Raw genomic sequence first — 21031 nt, 5'->3', positions numbered from 1 at the left:
GGCGAGCTGGCCGTCGCCCTGGTAATGCTGCAGTTTGTGCTTTCAACGAGCCTTAGGCACCGTAATGCCTTCGGTATGTAGCTTTACGTGAAATTTAAGTGTCTTGGGCTGGGAGCTGAGGCAATATTGCATCTTCTAGAAAAGGTAATGGGGAACTTCGTGTTCGTTTAAGTGTCCCTCAAAGCAAAGCAAGCGGCTGAGGGTACCGCTCGCAGCAGTGCCCTGGGCCAGCAGACAGACTTCCCTCTCTCCCCAGTTCCTGAGGCGGCAGCAGGTTCTGCAGCTGTACAGGAAGATCCTGCGGGCCATCCGTGAGGTCCCCACTGAAGCAGATCGCTGCTATTTAAAGGACTGGGCCCGGGAGGAATTTAGGAGAAATAAGGATGCTACAGAAGAGGTGAGGATGGGGACCCCGCAACCCCAAGCGCCTGCCCTCGGGAATGATCAGTGCATGGTCCTGTACTTTGTTGCATGGGTTCAGTTTGTAGCTGTCGCTTTGGACTGAAGTCTCGTGATACTAACTTCTCATAAGTGATCCAGCATCTTAAATATTACCCCTGTGTTGGTATAGTAATGTTTCTCTTGATTTCCAGATAATCTGAAATTAAAAAGCTAAAACCCAAACAAATCCTTGCTTACTCAAACCACAAATCAGAAAAATTGTATTGACTAATACAATAACATAAGCTTATTGATACCCAGGCTTTTTAACAGGTTGTTGGTGGGGGTTTGTTTTTTTTTTTAATCATTACTTCAACTGTATTCAAGCTGAACACAATCAAATGGGATGGTTGTAGATACAAAGCATGTATGAAATGCAGAAATCTTCACATCTCCTCTCCTCTGCTTTCCTGTTCCTTTTTCTAGCCAGTGCTCAAGGAATTGATGGCTGAGTTATGCAGACAAAGCATTGAGGTACTTGGATAAAAATAACACGGCGAGACACATCCACTTGCTGTGTAAAACACCTGCCTGCATAAGGCCCCTGTGCAGCTGTCATAGCTTTCTGGCACAGGCAGTAGACAAAGAGGCATAAAAAGGCATCATTAGGAGTTTGAATCTGTTCAAAACTGAGTTTTAAAGCAAAGATTCACCTAGCCCCAAACACACGGTTAAACAACTGGAGAAAATGAATTAATTTGTTCACCTGTTTTTTAACCATCTCATTGACCAGAGCTGTGACTATTCACACAAAGAAATAGATCGAAACAGTGCTGGTAAGAATTGTATGGATTTTATTGTTAAAACCTGCATGCACGTGTAAACCCTGTGCTGTGTGCAGCCGTTGAATGGATTCACTTTATTTTACAGGATGCGATCAGGATGATGATTACTCAAGGCAACATGCAGCTTCAGGAACTTCAGCGAGCACTTAAGCTGGCAAAATCCTGATCTTAAATTTGTTTGACTTCCATCAAATTTAATTTAATTTGATTTTCATCTGCTGTGAACAACCATAGTATTTATTGGTTTCAGTTACTGTGGTTACAGTACCAGCCTTTGCTGACAACCTGGTCATGTTTGACGCTGGAATCTACCACTGTGGAGTTTTTGTTTGGTTTTTTCCACTTCCTCTTCCTGGTGTGGGTACCTCCTGTGTGGCAGTCACTTGGATACGAAGGACTTTAAAGGACTGAGTGGACGATGGAGCGTGGGCTGTGGGAAAAGCAGAACGCACCGAACGTTACAGAAGTGGTGTTATGCCAAGGATATGGAAAATAAATACAAACCAGATTATTTTGTCTGCTTTCTATTGTGGCAACATTCATAGTGGTAACAGCTCTTTCTCTACTGTGCTAAGGATTTTTACCAACATTTGGGGTTAAAAAAGCATTTGGGACAGATAAATGGGCTCAAAACAAATAAACACAATAAATCATTAAGAAAATGTTTTGTATTTAGATGTTGATTTTCAGTTGTTGCTGAATGAAACTTAAAAGGGGAGGTCTTTATGTATGAAAATGAGAGATTTTAGCCTTAGAAAGGCTCATCACCAAGCTAACAGGAAGTACCTTCAAGTTCGTATTTACAAGTCAACAGAAAGTAGAATTACAAATAGAAAATACTGACTGTGTATGTTGTGGTCTGTTTTTCTAAACGTCACATTACTCCATTTTAATTGTTGGCTTGCAGTTGTTCTTACCTTCCCGTGAATTGCTGTACATTTTTTTTTCTTCCCCCCCCATATAATTTAAAAATGCTGAAGTGAATCTGGGATTGTTCTCAATGTTAAATAGCCAGACAACTGTACGTACCTGCCTGAGTATCCAGTAGCTGCATCCAATTCAGGCTGCAGTTTGTAAAGAGCTGCTGCTTAAGAAAGAATGTCTCTTCTTTTTCTTGATTTTTTTTTTCCTTAATTTTTCTCTGTAAGTCACTGTAGCATCCTTTCCCCGTGATGTTTATTTAGCTTTGCAAGCAAAGGATGGGGCTCAACCAGTGAGGCTGTTGAAGAGTTCAGGTTTATAGGGACAGAAGCCTTTGAGCTTCTATCAGTTGGTGAAACACAGGTCTGTCTAAATATTTAGTTAAAAATCTAGCTTTTGTTAACGTTTTCTAGTGACATGCACTGCTGGAACAGTACTGTGTTGGGGATTACCTTTTCACATGACCAGAAAATGCTGTTTAGAAGGAATTTTGACTCAACAAAACCCTAATCACTGTCAGCTTGTTTTTACATTTAGCCTTAAATCAGGAGCCTTTCCCCAGTGCCTCATGGCAGCGCTTTCCCTTCGGAGCCCTGAGTCTGCGTTACTCCCTTGACTCCAGCGCGCACGTTTAGGCTGTGCCCACAGTGCAGGGATGGGTCTCGATGGGCAGTGCTGCTGCCCCTGATCTCCACTGCTCGGGGGCTCCCGTGTTGCCGTATTTTATAGCCACGAACACAAACTCTTGGAAGTTGCAGTCCAATTTGCTGCTCCCCCTCTGAGCCAAGTGAGGGGATGGTGCCCCTTTTCCCTGGCCAGAAAACATCACGCCACAGACTTCGGAGCAACGCGCACTTTAATTGCTTGGCAAAACATTCGGCTTTATCAGGAAGATACAAAACTTAAATAGCGCTCCTCTGCATTCCTACAGTAGCTTCAACAAACCTGTAAACATGTAAAGTGTCTATGTTAGACTACACAAGTCAGCAATCAAACTACTACTTCTGTAACCGCAGATACACTTGGCTTGTCTTGATAGTGCATTAAGAGGAACTTTAAAAATATATAATACACTTTGCTTTGCTTTATACATCTGCTAAGAAGATGAAAGCTTAATTACTAATTAGTTGATGGTGTCCTCAATACTGTAAAGTGGTTTGAATTGATTTTAGGGCTCTTCAGTACAAAGAAAAAATCTCCTTCTCCCTGGGATAACAGTACTATCCTGTATTTCAGTTTTGCAGAGTGGTTCTCTCAGATGGAGACACCACAGGTTACAGTGCCTCTCGTTTATCTGGAGTCTGGCCTGGGTGTCACTGGTCATTGTAAGTTTTGATTTTTATAACAAAACACAGCCATATAAACTTTAAAATGTGGCTGAGTTCTGTTTTGGGTGAAACCAGCCCTGAGACCTGCAGACTCACCGGGGCCTGGCCTCTCTTTTTAGAGGTACAAAGGAAGAAACAGGGGGAATCATTCAGAGGGCGACAGCCTGGACGAGGTGTCTGGGAGAGAAAGAAACATTTGGGTCCAGGTCTGTAGGTAAAGGACTTTTTCAAGCTTCTTCAGTAGTGGAGAATTCAGCCATTTGCTGCTTGAAGGAAAAGAGATTTATATAAAAATTATCCCTAACAAGCAGAGAGCATGGCTATGGAAAAATACTTGCCATTCCTGCCCTAACCCAAACTTCGCAGTCAGATCACTTGAGTATGGCCCCAACAACCATGTAATCACAAGGAGCTTAGCAACCAGGGCACCATTAATAAAATGACAAATCTAATTTAGTTTTTTTTAAAATAATGTCAAACCAAAAGAAAAGCCAAGTGGCAGCCTCAGCCTCTGTACCGAGTGGGAGGACTCGCCCTCGCATCTCGCTCTGGGGAGCCTGGCCTCTCCCAGCGGGAAGCCTGCATTTGAGTTGGCTCTGTAGCTTCTCTCCACTGACTGAGAGAGGCCATGGGGAGCATCTGAAATAGCATCCACAGCCCCTCATCACTGAGGAGCTTCTGTCAAAAGCTCTCAAACAGCCTGGATGGATTTCAGCACTGGTATCACCACGTGTTCACATGCAGCGTACGGTGGAACCCTGCAGCCACACGTGACCTATGTGGAAACAAGGAAATTCCCTTTTCAGAAAGCAGTTTTGGTTTCTAATGCGGTTGGTTTTCAAGCAGCACCTGGAAATTGAGAGTGCATTATTTAACAGACTCGTGGAAATAACAAAGAATGGATCTGATCTGCAGCACCTTGCTGCCATCAGTACAGTCTGCATATGAATTCTTGGATCTGGAGTTTCCAAAGTTCTCTCTACTCCTGAAACAGCATTCTGGTTGGATGTAACAGGCACTACAAATGCATGTGTCTAACAATGGTCCAGATTCCTGTACAGCAGTGCCAAAATGAGTCCCGTTGCTTGCCTTTACCTGCGGCAGATGCTAGCTCTCTTTCTGCACCTTAGTCCTTAATTTGCTGAGCTCCTCTTCTAAGCTTTTAATATGCTCCTTGAGCACAGCCTTGTCCTGCTGTGCTTTCTGGTTAGCTTGGCACCGCGCTTCTTCTATCTTCCGCTCATACCACTTCTCCATCTGCGTGGAAACAGCCTCGAAGAAGTACTGGGTTATCTCCAGGGCCTGGGAGGTGTCTCTGAGCGGGGGGGCTGTGGGCTGCTGCTGCTCCTGGCCCTGCTGTGCCCCGGTGTGGTGCAGAGCTCTGTGCCTGGACTGCCCGCTTTTGCTGGACTTCTTTGTCTGAGTGCCTTTGTCCATGCAGTAGCCGCTCTGTGGCTCAGGCTTTGCAGGATCAGTCAAGGGCTGTGAAGCAGCTTGAACCTTAACGTGTCTTAATTTGGAGCCCAAAAGCTCGGAGGAGGGCAGGTCCTGCTGGAGCCTGTGGAACGTGCTGGCACCAACTGCTTTGTCCTTTGGTCTGACGTCCTGAGCAGGGGCAGAAGCACCTGGACCGCCAATGATTGACTGTTGCTCTGGACCTACAGGACAAAATATACACAACTGTATTTAGAAAAGCTCTGAGCATTCATATTAGCATTCAGAAATCCTCATTGTTTGAGGAATGATGCGGTTTCCCATGTACTGTGCTGTGTGGGTATTTTAGAGTGTGGATTAGTTTACTGCATCTTCACAGGTGATTTAATGAGGAGTCATTAAAAGAGAGAAGCTGGCTCAGGCAGAGGCACTGCACTGCGGGACGACAGACTGACAACAACTACAGGGCTTCACAAGGAGGACATGTAGCAAGGATCAGGCTGGATTCCCAAAGTCTGCTGGTATTTATGACCCCCCTCCTGCTTCTACAAGAACTAAAGCCTCACTAATTTTGCAAAGGCACCACATTTTGATGCTCCTAAACTTCTCATTGCCCTAGCTCACACTCATGCTGCCACATCTCCTGTGTGGTCATCTGCCTTTCTAGTCTGGGGTATCCATGTCCATGTCTGTTTTCATTGCGCAGTGTTTTTGGGGGCACATACACTGCATTCTACAGAAGTCCAAGGCTTTGGGAGTGCTCTCCTTGAATGTGAAGGCCTGGACATTCTGCTGGTTTCTTTTTTCCTCAAAAGCTTCCCTGGCCAAGCACAGAGAGGTGGCTTGAACCAAGGTCTTCCTTATCCTTGGGTGGCCATAATCCCTGACTGGGCTTGAATGTTCTCAGCTACTTTTGTTCTTCTCAAATGAACTAATGATTAAACAGACTTTAGTGCAAGGGAAGAGGGAAAAGTGAGAGGTTTATTCTAGATCCTTGCAGTTTGAGTATTAACAAGGGAAACTGGCACCCTGCCATTACAGGTTCCGTAGATCTGAAAATCACTAAATACAACATGCTTTCTTCAGCAGACTTTGGGTATCTGCACACCTTCCCGACAGCCAATGGGGTAGGAGAAATTTCAGAAAATAGTGTTTTTCAGAGCATCAAAGGACTTGGCTTCACAGACACAGTGATGTGGAAGCATCAGGAGGAGCTACTGGAATCCCATTTAACCATGTCTTAAAGTATTCCCAGTGGCTGCCTTCAAGTGTATTCTAATTCCAAGACATTAGGCACATGGATGAAGGAAAGCACACAGCCAGAATTAATATCTGTGCTATTAATACAAGTATCCCTCAGTTAATTAGCTCGCCTTGGAATGAATACGACATCGAAGTACGTGACAAGGTTGTACCTGATGCACCGTCCTGTTGAATGCAGAAATGCTGCCCAAAGCTCTGTTCTGGCACCTGGACTCTGTTCCTTCCCCCGTCCTCCAAGAGGCTGTTTGGGAGCGCTGTGTAGGAATGCTGGTGGGAGCCCTCTGACTGCAGTAGGGGCTGGTTGGCCTTGCAGTCCTTGGCACTGTGGGGGTTGTTCTCAGTGTCCAGGGTCTCTGTGAGAGACTCGCAAGTGGACAAAGTTGATTTTGGTCTCGATGACCTGGAGTCTCCAGAAAGCTTGAGCTCCAGATTCTGAATCTTCAACAGGCACCAAGTCTTCAGCTCATCGACCAAGGAAATCTATGAGAAAGAGACTGTAAATCAGGTGATCCTTTGATTAGACCCTATGGTTCCTGGGCTGCTGAGGATGTGTAGCAGGGATAGAGAGACACAAGCCTGGTATCTGTGGGCTTAGACTCCCTGTATATGCTGCCAATATTTAACAGACTGCAAATCAGAAAAGATGACAAACTATGCATTAGCTAATGAAAGGCACCCTCTTTAGCCCAACCTCTTAGATTTGAATGGGCTACTTCAAAGGCAGCTCTAAGTCCCCTGATGAAGGCTGGCTTGTTTAATCATACAGTTAGTGGTGCTTTCTAAGCACAAGGAACATCACATGGGGTCAAAGCTGCCATTTTTTAAGAGTGAAATTCGAATTGGACACTTCTGGGACCCTGCTTTATACCATTACCAACTGCTCCTCAGTTCATTCAGTGATAAAGATGAGTCCAACACTTAATGATAAATTACTAACAGCTTTCAAATTACAAAGGTGCTCAGTAAGTGCCAGCTGCAGAGGCATTTGCCAGCAATCATTTAAAATACGAGTAGCTCTTTTACCTTCTTTTTTCATATGACATAATGAATTTAGGTCAGGCCCTCCTATGCAGATGGACATTTAGTCCATGCATTTAGTAAAGCCCAACTCGGTATTTCCAGTAGTTTACATTAGACCAACAGAACAGGAGCAGCTGATATCACTTAATGGTAATTTCAGTTCACCTGATGTATCACTCAGGTACCTCATTTCTTAAAGAGAGATTACAGGGAGATGGAGCACAAGCCAATACAATACTTACATCTCTTACTATGAAATAATCAGGCTACCTTAGTTGGATAAATACTTTTCTTTGGAGAAAACTGTTTGCGGATACCAAGTGTATTTCCAATTCTTAGAAGGATACCAATAATGAGAAAATTGTGTTTTAAATTTACCTGCATGAGTGGAGAAACAAGAATTTCTTAGCATGTTTTAATGGAGGGTTTTTGCAGAAGCTAGAAGAGCAAGAGCTGGATCTCTGAGGGAACAGTTACTCTTGTCTTGCTGGTTAAACAAGCATAGGAAAAGAACTTGCCTACTGGCTCTAATACATAGCTTGGAGATGATGCACTGTTGCCAAAGTCACAGGGAAGAACTGCAGCCTTTTAATACATGGGGAAAATAAGATCAGGCACAGGAGAAGGGAGAGATGCCCAGGGCACACAACCAAATGGATGAGAAGTAGAAGGAACAACACAGATCGTAGCCTTTGTTCCTATTTGCAGATGTTCCTGCAGGCATCCTTTAATGAAGCAAAAGCTGAAAGCACTAGGTTAGAAAAAAGGGATTCTGTTACAGATTCCACACTTCAGACCCACCAGACATGACTACCACAGTGGGACTGGATTTCACATTCCCCATTTCTAATGCAAAAGTTTTATAAATTTGGTTTAGAGATTAAGGTGGTGGATAGGAATCATTTGGTCTTTGAAGCCTGTTTCAGCAGATGAGATAAGTCTCCAATATTCTCTCTACCTGCTGAAACACAGCTCCTGAGCTGACCCCTCTGAGCAAGCACAGAGGCGCGGTTTCAAGCCCTACCTGCCGCTTCTCCCCCTCGGTCTTCTCCAGCTCGGCGTGCTGCTGCAGGCGGTGAAGGCACTCGGTTCTCTCTGCAGACAGCCGCTCGGCCATCAGCTTGTCTAAAACACGGAGCTGTGGGAAAAAACCTACCATTTAGCTGAGATTATAATGTTAAAAACCAAAGTCCCCATCTGTGAACCTTGTAAATCGAAGTACAGTCTGTCCTTCCGTCTTCATTTCTAGGAATGCTGCCATCTACAATGAGATGTAGCTTGCACAAAGGTTCAATCACAAAATTATTGATTAATAACAATTACATTAAAAGGAAAAAAATAATTTAGAGGATCTTGAATCTCAGTGCAAACAGAATTCAGCAAAAGGGAGTTTTACAATTATGAGCCAAATAGCGATAGGACTGCCTTCTGTCCTTAAGTTTCCCTCTTAGGGCCTCAAGCAGTTTAGATTTATTGTCTAAAGCAGCACCTGAAGCCACTTAACACATTAAATGTGTTTTTCTCAAGGTTTGCAACATTAGATCCCTGTGGAATGTCACAGTTCCCTGGCCTTGAGTATTAGATTTCAGGTTCGTTTTTACCACACAAGAAGGAATAAACTAATCACGACAATGAAAATAGTCATTAAGCTTAGGATATGTTTCTCATAGTCATAGAGGCAAGCAGACCTCCAGGTCATGTTCTTACCTGATGTTGGGTTTTGCTTTCCATCTGGCCCAACTTAACATTCATCTTATCTTGTACCGTCCCAAACTCAGCTTTTATCTCTTCCACCGTTGCCTCCAGCTGATTTTCCAGTTTATTTATCAGGGGCTCACAACGACATCCATTTATCGGTGCCTGAAAGGAGTAATACATTTACTTGCTAAATCCTGCTGTCCTCTTAGCACACTCAGAACATTATCACAGCCTCCCTGAGTCAGTCCTGGGCTCTTGGACCTGTACCACGTACTGTATCTCACCCTCCTGAGAACATCTTACTGTAGCTCAGCAAACAGGTTATTAGTTGGAAAAGCACAGCCTAGAAAAGGCTTGATCTGATTTATGTGGACACATCTAACACACAGCACTGCTGATTTCACTGGGGCTACACGCAGCAATGAGCTCAGATCACGTATGCCGTGGTACTGTGTGCCACACAAGGGGATACCACATTACAGGCCTATAGCCCGTGTCTCGATGCTGTAATTCTGCATTGTACTAAAGAAATGTGATTTAGTGGTTGTGTGTGGCTTTGTGTGCATTTGTTTTTTAACCTAATGCCAATAACGTGCTCATTTTTTTCCATGTGCTGTGTGGCAGGGTGTCACTGCTCCTGTCTGCTGTCACCCTGCGGGTGTTCAGCTGCCCCTTACCTGCTGTGCACAGCCCTGCCTGCCTTGGACTCGTGTGGCACTGTCCAAGGCTCCTCTGCAAGGGAAGCTGCGCTGACCACACCAAAATCTCCCAGGGAGATGGTCACAAAAGGCTCCCTTAAACCAGGACAGCTCATCCTCATTGGCTTCCTCTGCAGTCTGCAGGCAGGAACTGGCTCCTTTGGGGTGATTCAGGAGCCCAGTGCAGCAGCTCTGAATCTGTCTGCAGAGGAGCCTCCCTCTCTTTTGGCCCTGCAGCACTGTTTCACAAATTTGGGGGTTATTCCCTCGGCAGGGGAAGGCGGGTGGTTTGCAGAGCACTAGAGAAAGCTTCAGGAATACATGTGCTTCAGAAATTCTGTTTGTTATTCAGGGCCTGAGGGCATCAAAGAAGACAGACAAGGAAAAAAGAAGGGGAGGGAGGAGTGTCATGTATTTCAGGAAATACTATAAGGGAGTCTAGCTCTATGAAGCTAATCTTTGTGACTAGATTAGATCTGTATACAAATCCTTTCTGCTCTCTGCACCTTTCTTCCTGCTCGCCAGGTCGTTCCTACTGGCCAATCCTCCCACCACCAGATCCTAGGGGCAGGCAGATTCTCCTTTTAACATATCAAAAGTCCTCCAGCCTTCCTTATCTCTGCTATTAGGATAATCCCATAGTGCCTCTCTCTGGAAATTTCCCAAGGGTTACACAGCCAGATGTTGGAAAATATGGCCAGTAAACCTTTGAAGTCTGACTTAAGTGATCACATCAGCATCTGCTGAATTTCTTAGCTACTGCAAGGGACCGAGGATGCCTGGTGGATGGACATGAGAAGCTAAGGAAATTAAAGGACTGACCTCCCAGAAAAAGGCAATAGTAAGAAAACAGCAGTACAGAAGTTTACAATCTCTACAGGGTAATTTGCTTACTGTTTTCATGCCCATCTGTAAATGTGTATTAGTAAATACTTGCAGAATAGAATAAACCGAGCGGAGTAAAATATCACACTCTAAACTGAAATAAATGCACGTGAGCTGGTATCTCCAGGTTTATTTGTGAACCAGTTCTTGTACTGCTCCTGCCTCCAGTGATCCTAGAACTCCCAAAGACATGTTGCAATAAGCAGAACTGAAACAAAACGCATTGAGCGTGCTCAAGCTCTTAGTTTAGGCAGTGAACTTCAGAGCTCACACAGGGCTTGCTTTCATTTCCACTGGCAAAGTTCTTTGCATTTCCTGTTGGAAATCCTAACATTTCAAAGCATATCACAAAAGTTCCAGTGTCATTTCCAATCACTGTTCACACCTTATCTCCAAAAAAAAGGAAATACTTTGTAAATGAAAACTGGTCAAGCGTGTCTTCTTTAACACACACAAATCCAGCTTATTGTTTACCAGACTTCAGGCCAAAATGCAGCTGAAGCTGCAATGAAAACAAATCCACGGGCATCACTTCATACCCCTGAGAGTGCAGTTAACTGACTGCATTTTCTGTCCATTAATCAGCTAATTGTGCCGCAGGTGCTGCTGTGTCCCCCTCCAGGAGGGCAGTGGCCAGCTCACCTGCATCACCTTCCCATTCTTCCCTCGGTAGAGCGTGTAGAGCTGGTAGGCTCGGACCTCATGGGGAGCGGGGGGAGAGGAGCCGTGATGTTTGCTTCTGCGCTTGGGCACGTTCTGCTGGGGCCGAGGGAGCGTCTGCTCATCGGCTGGGGAGATGGGGTCCGAGAGTGCTGAAACCTGCAAAAAATACACACAGCATTTTCCCTGTGTATGGGACCACTGGTGAACCATTCCTGGGGAAAACGGGACAAATAAATTGTGACAGATACAGCAAAAACCTGACTAAAACACTGATCCAGGTGCAGTGGCTGGCCACAACCTTGGTGTCTGTCACCACAACAGCCAGATTTTTGCACAAATCTGGTTTGTGTGACCCTCAACAGCAGAATTTCCCCACCAGAAACCAGTTTTGTCTGGAGACGACCTCAGCCCCACGAGCACAGCAGGGCTGCTATGCTGACTCACTGATCTGCCAAAGGGACCCCTGTACTATTGCTCAACCACTCTCCCCTCTCTTTCTGCTATTTTATATCTACAGATACCTTTTCCTTTGGCTTTTTCTTTTTGCTCTTCTTCCCTTTGGGGTCTGGTGAGGTTGACCGGGGTTCATCCTTCAGATCACTCTTCCTCTGCGGTGGCTGGTCGCTGCTCGGCGTGTCATCTGCAGCCGAGATGCTGCCCTGCGTGGAGCAAAGACAAGGAGTTCAGAGCAGTTGCACAGAAGGGGAAAGGTGCCTTTTCTTCAATTTCCCAGTTTTAAGCTGCACTGCACACATGAGTGGGTAACTCTTTAGGAGCAAAGCACGACAGACTGCCTCAGTCAGCTGCTGTGGTCATGCACAAGTGATGGCTCCCAGTAGGTTTAGTCCTGGTGGGTTTTATTTACTCTCCCTCCTTGCAGCAGATGCAGCTCGTAATGCTGGGCTGTACCTTGCTCTGTACCACCTCATCCCGTGGGACCGACTGAGCTCGCCTTTCCTCCTTCAGCCTCTCTCTCTTCTTCCTCAGGCTTCTTCCACGGTTAAAGCGTGAGACCTGAAGGCAGACCACACTGTTACTCACTGATGGCGCGCTCTTTCCTACCACACAAGCCAAGCAGGAGAGCAGACCTTGTTCACCTCTACTAAAAGGCAACAGATAAAGGAGAGTGCACTGCCAGATGGATGCTGACAGGGCAAGCAATGCGGGTGTTCATAGCTCGGTGGTGGTGTGTTCTCACAGGTAAGTCCACCAGGGCATTTCAAAGCATCTTCCAGCGCAAGTAACCACCTTGGGGGTGGGACAAATGTGAGGCAGGCAGCAGAAAGACACAACCTGGGAGCTTTTGGGTACAAGGCCACCACAGGGAACAAGAGCCTCTGGCTGCTCCATCATCTGCCAGCCAGGACCTCTACTAGTGCTTAACACTGAGGCTTAATCTGCACACCTTGCTGGGTTTGGGAGCTGAAAGGCTCCACATGAATAGACCTGAGGCCAGGCACACAAAGCCAGCAGAAACGCAGGCACCTTTCATAGAAAGTTAATGACCAGGGGTTGTGGCCCCTCACGGTTAACTGGCCTCAGCTCCACATGTGTGTTGGAGAGAGATGTGTAACATACCTGTGATGCTTTAGTGAGGAGGAGTGCAACCTCAGGGTTATTGTGCTGTCTGGCAACCTCTAGAGGGGTCTGACCTGCCTGGGAAGAGAAATAAAATGGCATTTCCTTCAAAACACAAGCTGCTGGAAATGTGAAATTTCTCCAACCAAGGTTAGTACGTGCTCTGTGCACAAGAGTATAGTGATAACTGCTTTTGTTTACCCAGATTTAATTCAACTCTAACACCCAGTATTTTCTACCAATACTAGAAGGGTGTTGAAGACAGTGTGTATTAATACAAAATACCAAAGAAACTCCACATCACACTTACATTATTGACAACAGATGCATCAGCCCCTGCCTCCAGCAACAGCTTAACCACCTTCCTGTGGTTCAGAGCAGCAGCCACATGGAGCGCAGTATCCCCTGCCTGCGAGTTAGAAAGCAGAAAACCACCATGTAACACTCATCCTTGGGTGTCACCCTGCAGAAATCACACTTTCCTAAAGGATGCTGACGCCAAAAGGCCTACACTTACTGATGCAACAACTGAGCTTAAATAAGGCTGGGTCAGTAACAGAACAGCAGAGTTGGGAGAACGGGACAGAAAGGGGCAAGGTTCAGCCTGGTTTTGAGAAACGCAGCTGTGGTGCTGGTGATCTGGGTTAGCTAAACCAAGCAACACACATCGCAGCTTGGGGACAGCCCAGCTCTGTCATCAGCAAACAGATACGACATCTGAGGGTAGGACTGGTTTTCCCACCACAGCCTCCTGTCTTTTGTTTCTGCAGGTTTGGTTATTCGGTGCGCAGGTGGTCACGTATCACGTTACTCAAAATCAATCAGGTAAAATACCAGCAGCGAGATGGTCGGTGTTCTCTTCATGAGTCTCCTCAAGAAGAACGGGTTTTGGACCACAGCCCGGAGGCGATCTGGGTCCAGCATCAACACACTGCCCTGCCCTTGTCCCGGAGCACTGAGGTGAGGACGGCTGTGATCAGATTCGAGTACTGGTAACAGAGCCAGCAGCTGCTCAAGGGACACCAGACACGTGTATATGCAATGCTCTCCCTGCCCCTTTGCCTTGCATTTTGCCTTCAGAAAATAAGATCTCCTCAAGACTGGTGGAAATCTACTGCTTGTTGCTAACGTGGATGAGGCACGTTCATAAATAAAACCATTTCTATGTGCAAATATGGAACAACTTCAGGTAGTGCTGGGGAATGAAGGAAAGTGGTGTCTCTCTGGGCCAGGTTCACACCATTTAATCTTAATATTCAGTAGCTCACTTTGCAAGTTAAAAAAACCCTCATTTCCAAATAAAATTACATCGTAAATTTAACATGCTGAAACCCATTTTGTTTGCTGTAATAAATCTAAGAAACAAGATTAAATGTACAGATCAGAAAACAGCTTTATGATTCTCAACTCCACATGGAAAATTTCCCAGGAACATGAGATGATGGTGGTTAAGCACCACATAATCTGTTTATTTAGCAGATTTAACACATTTTAATGTACTAAATCTATTCTCTTCTACCACCTAATTAGGCTATTGTATAAGTACAGCAATCAATTACTTCCCTATAAAACAAATATAGATTATTAATCCTGAGCTAGGCTGATCATTACTTTGAATTTAAAGCATACTTTTTCTTCACTTTTATGTCCTTTTAATTCCCCCTACTGCAAACTGCAGCAAAGGATTCCAGAGGAATTCACACTTTTGTAGCATCTGACCATTAGTGAGTTCTGCTTCACAATGTCTCTGTAATGGCCATAGGATTATTAAATCCTGGTTACAGAGGGGAAAATGTGCCTCTATAAAATGACTGAGCTGGAAAGGACGTAGGAGCGCCAACCCCTAACCCTATGCTGTTAGCCCTGTCCCAAAGCCCCCTTCTGCACCAACATACGATTGCAGAACCTCATAAACAGGCAATACTTTAAACAAATGATGCAAATGCAATGGCAAAATAATAAACCACTGACATGCCGTTACTTTAAGGCTCTTCTTAAAAGCTCAGCATTTGGTGGCACAGTGAAGCACAGAGTGAAGCAGGATTCCCTGGGTAGGAATCCCTCTTCCCAACAATGAGCCATATGCAAAGGGCGCAGTCACAATGGGGTTCATGCACTGACCTGGTTCTTTTCATGGACAGAACAGAAAGCACTGAGCAGCACCCTAACGATGGGCAAGTGATTATAACGAGCAGCCACATGCAGACAGGTATCTCCTGCCTGCAAACAGAAACAAAGCTCTGAGCATGTAATCGCAGTAAGGAAGCTCGCATTTGTCACGGTGTTCGGGGATGAAATAATCCTGTTAAACCAAGAGGAGCAGTAAATGGCACACACCTCCATGGAATAGCAACGCTGTCTTCTCTGCGGCACAAAAGCTGCTATCGTGGGTGGGAGGGTTTAGCAAGAGCTGGGGTCAGGCAAGGTGGGGGTACAAATCCTTTAACCACTGATGGGAAATACATTGATGGGATGAGAAAATGCTGGTTTACTGCACTACAAAAAATGATTCACATTTTTACCTCAAATCTGGTCTTCTGAACCTGAAACCAATGTGATTTGGAAACCCCACCTGGTGCCACACATAATGAAGAAAACGTGAGGAGTGGGGGCCACTCTCAGTGGGTTTCTATTTCTGTGTGCCTCTGCTCACCTTGTTATCGAGCAGGGACAAAAGCATCTGCCTTCCTTCTGTAGACTTTTTTTTTCCCCTTTGTCATGCCAGAGCCATTATAAAACTAGAGGAAAGCTGTCTGAAACTGGAGTCACCTTGAATCTACCTCATCTGGCAGACTGACATGTGATATATATTATCTGTCGCAGTGAGGGCGGGTCTGAAGGCTCTCTCTCTCCTCCGGCACAAACCCCCTTTAAGATTTCCATCTTTCTGGGAAAGGAGCCCTTCTGCAGAACTGCACAACAGTGCATGGGTGAGGCCACCAAGACCACAGAAAGCAGCAAAGGACCAACCGCCTTTGCAACCTAGTCTAGGTGATCCTGCTCCGGCAGGGGGGTTGGACTGGATGATCTTTCGAGGTCCCTTTCAACTCCTGAGATTCTGTGATTCTGTGAACTGCCTTGGGCTGTGCAACAGCAAAACCCCCTCTCGCTGCTTCCATCCCTGCTCAGGAGAAGGGTACAAGTTGTGCATCACTCAGTCCTGCTGCAAGTACTCCCATACACAACTTATACAACAGTTCATTGGTCTTTGATCAATAGCATTTATAATAAAAACCACGGCTTAAAGCATTTCTGAGTAGTTCTACAAGTTAAAGCAATATAGCTAAAACAAAAGCACACAAAAATTAACACATGAACTCTTCAAAACTCACATTATTCTTGAGGTCTGCTCGAGATCCTCCAAGTAACAAAACACGAGTACTCTGGGAATGGCTATTTTGGCAAGCCAGGTGAAGAGGTGTGTTACCTGCCTTAGAGAAATACAGGAAAACAGAAAAGCCGTATTTAGAAATTGGACACAAGCATTGAAAAACAAAACCTCACAGGTCTTCCCACACAAGGATCCACCCAGGAGTGCAAAACTGTAGCTGGTTTTTTTCCCCTGAAGCTCTGAGCTGAATGAACCTGGAGACTGAAATACCCTCTTCATCCTGTGAATTATTTATCCGGGATACAGTAAAGGCAGAAATTGGATGGTCTAACGATATCTGCATTGCTCAAGTCTGTCTGCAGGAAGCAAAGACTCTAGAAACTAACTGGTTCATTAATACCATTGTCAAGTATTTAATTTAAAGAAATGTAATTCTTGTGTTTTGTGTCTCCCCCATGCACACACACGCAGAAACGCACTGCCACGGCACGGTGTCTCTGATCTCAAGCAAAGCCATCCGCGACTGCTGCAGAGCGTTAGGCAGATGAGGGTCATGGTAATTTCTGTTTCTTTATGATCATAACACAAACCAGCTCCAAGTCTGGCTGGGTTAGGAGGTGCTCTCACAGGGCAGGATGCAGATTTTAAGCTGTCAGGAAGCTTCAACGTTCAGAAAGCACAGCAGTCTTCAGGCAAGATAAGGAAGAAAAAAAAGCCATCCAAACCCCAGAGCATGTGGATGGAGAACGGGAGCGCTAAGGTCCCTGAAAGAAGCAAACATGCCATTGTCACAGAGAAATCAAAGACTTTGCCTGTCTGTTCTTTTTCATACACAGTGAAGGATTTTATTGGTCTGACAGGTTTTTCTGACAGATTTGGCTTTTGTTGGCCTGAAAGTGTTTGGGGTTGTTGGCTGTTGGGAGCTAGAAATGCAATCAGCTCAAGTAAAAAAGGTTTCCCATGCTGTCCTTTAATTTGTCCTCCATGCTTTCAAGACACAGATCAAAGCTGCAGCATTTGAATTACAAAGGGCCAATTCTTAGACGTCACCTTAGGTCTTCAGTTGCGCATTACAGAGTATTTCAGGCCTGAAGGCAGTCTCTAAGCTGTGGCAGACACAAACATTTCCTCTCTCAGTTAAACTGTATTTAAACGTCAATTTTTTCCCTCCTGGGTTTCTCTCTGAAAAGCCTCTTCCATGTCTGTACTATTTGCTGTTTGTAGGGTCAGCTCTGGTGGAAAGCAGAGGTCCTGGTGCAGCGAGCGATGGGTGAGGACCTCGATGCTGGACAAGTCACGGTGCCGGTGTCTGGGGTCGGGGCTGGCAGAGGCTCCTCTGGTTCATCTCCCACAGGGTGACAAACCTCTCACCAGCTTCTGTGAGAGAGAAGTGGGTCCAAGCTGTACTGATCTGGGGGTCTTCACTGGTCTACTGAATCTTCACTGAAATCTACAGGCTGATAAAGGATCTAAAAAGAAGCCTACAACTGACCTCATGAGGTGATCTGTAACAGCAGAAGGGCTTTTATTAAGCAAACCTGACTGAAAATAAAATGCATCTCCAGGATGATTGCTGGACAGGAGGAATACAGCTACACGGGTGGTTTGCCCATGTGTTGTCCCATTCCTCAAGTGCTTCTCTGGCTTTTAAAATCCCAGGTGTACTGTCTGGCATCCATGTTTCACTTGATGCAGGAACTGCCTTCAACTGCATTGCTCTTTTATACACAGCACTCAAGACTGCAAGAAGTGCATCCATACAAGTGCTCCCCCAGCAGTCCCAGGAGTTATTAACCAGGAGTTACAGAAAATACAGAGTCAAATCCCTTCCAACTTCTGCTGCTTAGCAGGGTTTGGCAAATCTAGCAGCTCGTATCTGTCACATCCAGCTAAAATTGCACAATGCCCAGGTGTAAGTCAACAGCCCGTAGGGTGCTCCTGTGCACAACACTGGCTGCCAGAAAAGTTGTCAGAAAGATTATGCCTTGTCATCAGTAACATGAAAAGTGGAGACACCAGATAAACCATTTGGGGATTAAGTAGATTTAAGCTCTTCATTCTTCAGTGGCTCCTGAGAAAACATCCTGTCCATTAAAAACACCCAAACGGTGAAATGCAAAGGCAGAGCATTGCGTGGGTAAGACATCAAAGAGCAGCGCGGGAGCTGTTCACGCCGTATTAAAGTCTGACAGTCGTATTCCAGGCATCAACCCTGCCGAGCTGTTCTGTGCACCTGCTCTCCACGAGCGGTTGTCTCCAGCTGACATACGCTGTAATGTAACCTAGCTCTTCTAACTCCCTGAGGCATCCAGCACACAGGTTAACCAGACTTGCATCTTAAGCCCAGGCAACATGCCTTTTTACTCAAAATACTGGACCTTGGCCAGCTTCCTCCTTCTTCCCTTTCTTCACTAGCCCCTTTCAGTTGTCATTTTAGAGATAACCTTTACCAAAAAACGCTGAGAGATCCCATAAAGCCAGCCCAAAGCCCTCTCACCTACAATGAAGGACATGGTGCCAACCATGACCAACAACCAGATCTGACCGACAACACAGAGGTCCAAACTCTATCTCAGTGCACACCATAGGCTGCTACTGCCCCCTCCTAAAATCTTCCATTAACTTCTGCATTAGTGAACTGAATTCTCCCGCAGATGTTACAATTAGAGTGGAACTAAACCCTCTTGCTTTGTTATTCTTTCCTCTAAACTGCTCTTAAGGTATTATAAATATGAAAAGGAAGATAATCCAGGTTCATTACAAGATTTTGGTAAAAGCCTGCAACCATGTATTAGGAAGAGCTTTCTAAGAAAAGTTACGCTATTTTTTTCCCTCTGTGGCTTACATTCACTTGGCTGTTTAATTTCTAAAAAAAACCCCAGCAAACCAAAACCGATTTTGAATGCAATTTTCCTATTAGTGCAATTAATTTTCATTTTAGATCACACCAATCACAATGAATCCGCTCGGTATGAATTAGAGCACCATGGAGATTTCCACAGGAACTGCAGTGCTCCTCAGCCATAATTAATGTATCATTCAACACGCTATTGAGTTCCTCCTGCATCAGCTGTCAAAATACGAACTTCCTAATGCTTGTGGAGGAACCATCCAGGCATAATAAAGCCAAGAAAAAAAGGAGAACAAAAATATCCCACCAGGGGCTGGTCTCCCACCTGCTGAGAAATGCCATGGCCAGAAATCCCCAGTGCTGAGAATCAGCCACCTTGCAGCAGAACCGAAAGCTGCTCCTGCACGGGTCTCACCTTGTTCTTGGCAAGCACGTTGGCTCCTGCTTTAACGAGCACTTTGGCAGACTGACTGAACCCATGCCAACAAGCTTCATGAAGAGCTGTGTTCCCGTCCTGAGGAGCACACAGAGAGGAGAAGGTTAGGGCGCTGTGCGCAGCGTAACGTCACGTTCAGAACGCAGCAGCTGCATACCCCACCTGGTTGCTTAAAAATAAATCATTTTTCCTTCCTACTAGTTAATTTTCTATTTTATTGTTTACCAGAGGCAGATATAAACTAAGAGTAAAATAATGTCCACTGACACCTAATGTACTTTTTCCTATCTACTCTATCTTCAACCTCTTCCTATCTTTATCTTCCACTTCTTCCCACATCTCCTAGCAAGCAAAGAATAGCACTAAAGCTTTTGTTTGGATCTTGAAGTTAGTTATATTTACTCCCAAACTGAATTTACAGCCTGGGATTTTCAGTTTCAGGGATAATCAAAGGAAACTGTGCAGTGTTTTGCACAGGGCATAGCATGGTTGTACGTTTATTTAATTCCTCCCTTAATGAGCTGAGACCAGACTCTTAAATCAAAAAGTATCAGCCTCATACAAAAAATAACTAAGTCAGTAATTTATATTAAAGACATGGTACAGCATTGCTTTTTTTTTTTTTCAATGTAATTGTTCCAATTACTTTCAAAGCATCAGATACTTACTCAGGAGTATAAACCATAACTTTCTGAGAGCTTAATACTACCAGGTGGCAAGGCTGCCACCCTACAGGACTTAGGTTTTGCCTGTTACCTTGTCTTGTCTGTCCAAAGCACAGCCCTCTTGAATCAGAGTTGCTATAACATCGGTGTTCCCTACGACAGCAGCCCGGTGCAAGGCTGTCTGATCGCCCTGCAAAAAAGAAGCAAATTTGTCATCGGTACCATTCCCACCTCATTTGGACCCAATGCAAATGCATATCACAGATACAAGGGCTGCATTCTCAACACGCCTACTTTTAAATCCAAGCTGCCTTTGAAAGCAGTCTCCATAAATGACTATCATTAAATATTCCAAGATTAATGAAGTTATTGCAAGTATCAGAGAGCTACAAACCAACTGTTTACAGAAGTCTGCAAGTTATCACAACCCCCCACACAGCACCGAAGCATTCTACAAGTACAAGCAGTCGTAGAAGGCAGCGAATCTCACACATTTGGCACTACCTGTCTCAACCAACAGCATCTGTAGGGAACTAAAGGGAATTACAGGCTGTCGTCACTCATCACAATGATCCTCCAGTACTTACACTAACTGGATGAGGCTCTCCTGTTTTGGCTGTGATTGCCTCATCAGCCCTGCTTAGGATAAGGAGTGTGAGATGAGATCGGTCTCTTCAGCACCTCTGATGAATTTACCAATTAGTGCTAAGAGTGGAGGCGATCTTATGATGAGGACCACAACTACAAGACCGTCAACTGATTTCATTCAAGCAACTGAGCAATCTTGAGGTCCAAACGACTTTCATTTCTCATTGGCCTGTCACGTAGCAGCAACAAGCAAGTTTCTTACATCAGTTTATTTCCTTTACGGCCAAGTTTCCAAAGGAAATGATGCTGATGGGGTCCTCTTGTCTGACTGCCCATCTGTCTCCCCTCTGACAACTGTTGAACTCATTTGCTGAGCCAGACAGCCCGAGATTAATTTTCTATAAGCCTTCCTGAAGACCAGGGAGATGCAAACTACTGGCCCTGCC

At 45.1% G+C, this 21031-nt stretch overlaps 2 protein-coding genes across 5 annotated transcripts in view; one reads left to right on the top strand and one right to left on the bottom strand.

Annotated features, from left to right (window-relative positions):
• Positions 1 to 64: 64 nt before the first annotated feature.
• Positions 65 to 1392, top strand: LYRM2 (LYR motif containing 2). Its single transcript, XM_010183283.1, has 3 exons — positions 65 to 73; positions 257 to 397; positions 1312 to 1392. Exons 1-3 carry the CDS (start codon positions 65 to 67, stop codon positions 1390 to 1392), a joined length of 231 nt encoding a protein of 76 aa, XP_010181585.1.
• Positions 1393 to 4582: 3190 nt separating this feature from the next.
• ANKRD6 (ankyrin repeat domain 6) overlaps positions 4583 to 21031 on the bottom strand; it is a 33034-nt gene continuing 16585 nt past the window's right edge. The window contains exons 3-15 of one of the 4 annotated variants that reach the window (XM_010183279.1): positions 20089 to 20187; positions 19312 to 19410; positions 16047 to 16145; positions 14836 to 14934; positions 13025 to 13123; positions 12715 to 12792; positions 12046 to 12150; positions 11658 to 11795; positions 11116 to 11292; positions 8900 to 9052; positions 8217 to 8330; positions 6528 to 6652; positions 4583 to 5135 (exon numbers count right to left, since the gene is read on the bottom strand). In XM_010183279.1, the coding sequence (XP_010181581.1) occupies positions 4583 to 5135; positions 6528 to 6652; positions 8217 to 8330; positions 8900 to 9052; positions 11116 to 11292; positions 11658 to 11795; positions 12046 to 12150; positions 12715 to 12792; positions 13025 to 13123; positions 14836 to 14934; positions 16047 to 16145; positions 19312 to 19410; positions 20089 to 20187 (1938 nt within the window). The remainder of the gene's footprint in view (positions 5136 to 6527; positions 6653 to 8216; positions 8331 to 8899; positions 9053 to 11115; positions 11293 to 11657; positions 11796 to 12045; positions 12151 to 12714; positions 12793 to 13024; positions 13124 to 14835; positions 14935 to 16046; positions 16146 to 19311; positions 19411 to 20088; positions 20188 to 21031) is intronic. The other 3 variants (XM_010183280.1, XM_010183281.1, XM_010183282.1) reach the window with 3 other exon arrangements.

The sequence above is a fragment of the Mesitornis unicolor genome, unplaced genomic scaffold (assembly GCF_000695765.1).
Source record: "Mesitornis unicolor isolate BGI_N332 unplaced genomic scaffold, ASM69576v1 scaffold16314, whole genome shotgun sequence".
NCBI lineage: Eukaryota > Metazoa > Chordata > Aves > Mesitornithiformes > Mesitornithidae > Mesitornis > Mesitornis unicolor.
The sequence above is the reverse complement of the archived record's forward strand: the minus strand, read 5'-3'. Positions and strand labels throughout refer to the sequence as shown.